This window comes from Penaeus chinensis, chromosome 38 (genome assembly GCF_019202785.1).
Source record: "Penaeus chinensis breed Huanghai No. 1 chromosome 38, ASM1920278v2, whole genome shotgun sequence".
In the NCBI taxonomy this organism is placed as follows: Eukaryota; Metazoa; Arthropoda; class Malacostraca; order Decapoda; family Penaeidae; genus Penaeus; species Penaeus chinensis.
In genome coordinates, this window is record NC_061856.1 from 15,267,333 (window position 1) to 15,272,332 (window position 5,000).

General features: G+C 38.3%; 2 protein-coding genes across 3 annotated transcripts in view; one reads left to right on the plus strand and one right to left on the minus strand.

Annotated features, from left to right (window-relative positions):
- The window catches only part of LOC125046077 (wiskott-Aldrich syndrome protein family member 2-like), a 44,599-nt gene extending 41,041 nt beyond the window's left edge, over positions 1-3,558 (minus strand). The window contains exon 1 of one of the 2 annotated variants that reach the window (XM_047643703.1): positions 3,472-3,558. The gene's annotated coding sequence lies outside the window, so the exon portion shown is untranslated. Of the gene's footprint in view, positions 1-3,363; positions 3,382-3,471 lie in introns of those variants that run through there. The other variant, XM_047643704.1, reaches the window with a different exon arrangement.
- Positions 3,559-3,671: 113 nt separating this feature from the next.
- Positions 3,672-5,000, plus strand: part of LOC125046079 (pre-mRNA-processing factor 17-like) — an 8,523-nt gene continuing 7,194 nt past the window's right edge. The window contains exon 1 of the mRNA XM_047643712.1: positions 3,672-3,865. Within this exon, the coding sequence (XP_047499668.1) occupies positions 3,707-3,865 (159 nt within the window). The 5' untranslated portion in view covers positions 3,672-3,706. The remainder of the gene's footprint in view (positions 3,866-5,000) is intronic.

Sequence of the window (5,000 nt, forward strand, 5' to 3'; positions counted from 1 at the left end):
ACAGCATTTACATACATGCCACTCACAGGAAAGATGCAATGAGATATTATCTGGTTATGTATCTGTCATATCAAATCTACAAACCTACACCATTTCTACTTGTTATTAAACATTCCACACTCTCCTTTGCATACAGGTTAAAAGTTGTGTTATAATACACATTTAAAATTATTCACAGCATCCTGCTTTGCAAATTTCTATTTCACATGTCTAATAATTTCCTCCTCATTAAAGCAATTGCAATGCAACTGGTCTCTACACAGACCATGGGGAGATACTTGACATAAGGATTTAAAGACAAGATGAAAGAAGCTGCATGGGACGAGGGGAGAGGCATGGAAAGAAAGGTTGGCAAGCAATTCATCAAGAGACATATAGCAAGTCAAGATAAGCAAAATATGTGGAGCAGCTTGAGACAAAGAGACTGGCACAGGACAAAAGGTTAGGCATATGACAGGGATTCTAGAATAAGATGAGGGGATATATGGGGAAGGATGTGAGATAAGGGGTACAGCAAAAGTACAAGGGCATTAGAAAAGAGATGCAAACAAAGGCTATGTAGGTAAGAGAGGGGAAGGGAAGGCATTTATCTTGGAAAATATTTAACACAATGGTTGTAAATAATACAGAATATATGAAGCAACACTAACAAGTATAGAAACAAAATTCAACATCAGAGGAAGCCCACTAACATTTATAAAACATCTGCACATCTAAGTCCAAGCTCTTCACAAACAGAATATACATAATCAAGGTAAGTTGGTCTCTGCCAATGCACAACACACAAGGGCCACGACATCCTTTGATGCCATTCTATTTATAACATTTATCAACAGGAGAAGCAAGAGCAATATTGGGAAAATGAAAGGACACTGACAAAAGAAAAGAAAGGAATGGAATGGAAAGGTGACAGAGGGGTATGTGGAAGGGAAATAATGTGGAAAGATTTAGATGTGGTAGGTAAAGGGACATGAGTAGGGAATGGGTAAGAGGTAAAGGGTGAGGCATGTGGGATGGTGGAGCATACTGATAGGGAAGTGAGAGAGAGAGAGAGAGAGAGAGAGAGAGAGAGAGAGAGAGAGAGAGAGAGAGAGAGAGAGAGAGAGAGAGAGAGAGAGAGAGAGAGAGAGAGAGAGAAACATATAATCAACTTCAAGGACCATGAAGAAAAACGAAAATTTTATCATAATGGATAAATAATGTATAATACAACAATATCAGTTATAAAAAAAATACCAATCTGCACAAATGGTGTGAAATGAGTAATAAACATAAGCACAATAGATATGCAAGAAGTAATGAGGTAATATGCGCAGGAAGGACACAAGAGGAACAAGGGACACAAGAGGTGGGAGTGGCACATATTAGGGGGCATGGAAAGGAATATAGTTAAGGATAGACTTAAACTTATAGTACTTTTCATATGACAAAATAATGCAAAGAGAAACCATAAAGAGCATACATGTACTGTTTTTTTTTATTTTCCAGTGGTTTACTATACATTTTACACTCATTATGGTATGAAAGTTGGCTTGAATGCACTACATATTCTTCCTTTACAGAATTACATCTTCACTGCTAAATCTAATTAATGAAAAATATATTGGAGGTATACAAAAGGACTGCATCAGCTGAAGGGAAATGACCATATGAAGGGTTAGAAAGGTTTTTGGTTAATACTGTGATTTCATGGTAATTTGTGCATTTATAATGGGGTTCATTCTTTAGTCTCTGATGGGTGTGGTCCTCTTCAAAACATTTACAAAAAAAATAAAATAAAATAAAAATACATACATATACATAATATATTTATACATATATATGTTATATACATAAATATATAATATATATATATATATATATATATATATATATATATACATTACATACATATATACAAATATATATAAATAAATATATATAAATAAATATACATAAATATATAAATATATAAATATATAATATAAATATAAATATATATCCATATTATCATTCATAAAAAGTAAATTGTTTTATACTAAAATGCATTCCAATATTACCTATTGCTCTTGCCCTGTATCTTTAGTATGGTCACCTGCTACCTGGGTGGTTAACCTTTAAAGTTCTATTCACCTTGTTTATGCTGTTATTTCATTTTATAAAAGAATAAGAGTGTTACTTTGTATGTGTTTTATTTACAAGAATAGATCAATTAATCCCCATTTTCATTCATGAGCGAGCTGTAAGTACACATTTTCAAAATTGAACTCTGTTGATGCCTTATCAATTTACATCTTTAATTCTGCACTTAACTGATGCTTACGGAGTTCCTAAATAACTATGCAATATACATTTTCAAGTACCTACAACTGTTCTCTTGAAATGCCAATAACTACAACCTGTCTTAGTGAAACTTGAAAAAAACAGGGAATTTTCCCAGATGGGGGAGGAGGGGATGTTTAACAAGTTGGAATGCTAACAGAACATGGGGTTAAAGCATACCATACTCTTTATCAAAAAGTTATTGTAAGCCTGTGCCTCAAAATCTCATTCATTATCAAAATATTTTTCCCCTCTCTGTGATCTTACAGAGTATGGCACTTCACAATGAGGTTTCCTATGTTCAAGAACATATTCTTGTTGCACACAATATCAAATGAAGAAATATTTGAGCACATATCACTCAGTAAGAAGAATCAACCCAACAGGAAGGAAGTGTGTCATAAGGGAGACATGAGCTCATACAGTTGGAGGGCAATGGAAGGGCACAGCAGGAAGGGAAAAGCACCTGGGCAATGGAAGACATAAGAGGGAGTGGCACTATGGAAGGGAAAGGTAATAAGTAAAGGAGGAGTATTAGGGAAGGGAAGGGTACAAGGAGAGTGGGAGGGTCAAAAGAGACTGGGGTGGCACTTGTGTGGGAGGAAAGGGCACCAGGAGAGGGAGGGGCACGCGAGAAAGGGAGGGGCGTGCACGAAGGGAGAGAGAGGAGGGAGAGGAAGGCCACGAAGGAAGGACTTGACCCGAGGAAAGGAGGGGCACTACGGAAGGCCAGGGCACGAGGGAAGGGAGGGGCACTGGGAGAGGGAGGGGCACAAGGGGAGGGAGGGGCTCGCTGGCACCACAACAAACATTGGTCATTATCTCGCCTTATAAGCCTTTTGTCTTGTGTTTCTTGGAGTTTTATCGGCATGATCCCCTTCTTGTAAGAATAATAAATAATTGCACCACAAACCAGCCTGTTCCTGGTGACTTTGGCGACATAAGAAGCCGAAATCCCTCGCAAAATAGAGAGAAATGGCGTCAGTTTCCATTGACGCTGAAGTTTCACACAGGTTAGAGCGATTTTTTTCTTTAAATAGGTGAAGAACAACCATTCCTTACACAGCACTGCGGAGCAGAAAGACCGGATTGCTGCAGTGTATCAAAAATTCTCCAAGCGGGCTTGCAACAGCCAGTCAGTGAAGGAAATTCGGAAAAACAACAACTCACCTGCCAAAACATGAGAGGGCGGAGAGCAGCGTCTGCCTACAACGCACATCCACGGATCAATTTTTCCGTAAACATATAAATAATAACTCTGAACTAGATATATGAAGTAAGAATATTTTTGTTTATTCAAATTTTGTATCATCAAGTTATACGATTATTCTCTCCAAAGAAACGGTGTAAAAGTGGATCTTTAAAAACCCGTTTGTTCTTATACGTTGCCTGGAGGTAAACAAAGATGGCGTCGCTGCTCAACCTGAAAAGTTATGGCAGCGGGAGTGAGAGTGACAGTGACAGCGTTGGCGAGGAATCTTTACAACATTTGCGGCCGATCGAAAGCGGCAACACTATCTCTAACCAATTACAGTTTGTGGTTAATCCGGAGGTGACGTCAACGGTAAGAACTAGGATATTTAACGAAGGCTACAAGGTTAGGGGGGAAGAATAGTGAGCCCTTATGTATGGGGATAACTTATTGTAATGTTTTTCAATAAAATTTGTTGTAATGAAGGTCAATGTTACAAAGAGTGACGCACGGAGGTAGAGGGAAATGGACACTGTCCTCTCATAGAGTATAGAATATAGAATACCCTCACACAGCCACAGTTCTTAATGTCGCATTTTCTGTAAGTTTGCACAAAGTGTTTAAAAAGGGCTGTACTTGGGCTTACCCCCCTTGTCTAGGGAGTAAAAAGAAGGTATGAAAGGTTAGGGTTGGATTTTGGGTTCGCATGTTATCCTGGATTTGGGACTTCGTCTCTGGAGGGTGCATCGCCCTCGGTAACAAATACTGCAAGGAATACCACATGTATTATGTAGATGGTATTACACAAGTCCCAAAAAGATTATTTATATTGTAAATCTGGAAATGACACATAACCGATTGTCCAATGATCCATATATTTTTCTAATAGTTTCCATTATACTAGAAGTGAATCTAACACTCATATCCGGGAGATCACAAAATATCCACTCGCTTCCAGGCCCCCTTAATTTCTCTCTAGGGAGGGACAGAAATGAGTTTCAACTTCATTCTTTCAGGCCCAGCTTCTATTGTCACATGATGATCTATTTCATATATGATTGGTTCTAATGTGCTGGATATCACTGCCTGTGGTCCGTCAAGTCCAGTGCAAATCTAATTGACTCATTTAAATTCCCTCTCTTACGTCATGCGCTAGAAATTGTCAGATTTTCCACCGCTTTTAGCAACTTTTGTTGTGGAGCTGGGCGAGTAAGGAGTGGTATCCACAAAAGTTCTCATACAGTTTTGAGACAATTCAGGGACTAAAACCTGAGAATGTCTCATAAGTGTCCCAGGCTGGCATGCTGCCACACTGAAAAATATCAAGAAATAGGTAGAATAAGTTAATAATTTTATATAACTCAAAGTAGTAAATATATGGTTTAATTAATTATTATACCAATGTAGTCATGGACACAATTGTTTTAACCCAATGGCGATGGGTCACGCCTATAGGCGTCATAACAATACGCTCGAAATGTGACGTGCGGCTGTCCACCGCGGTGGC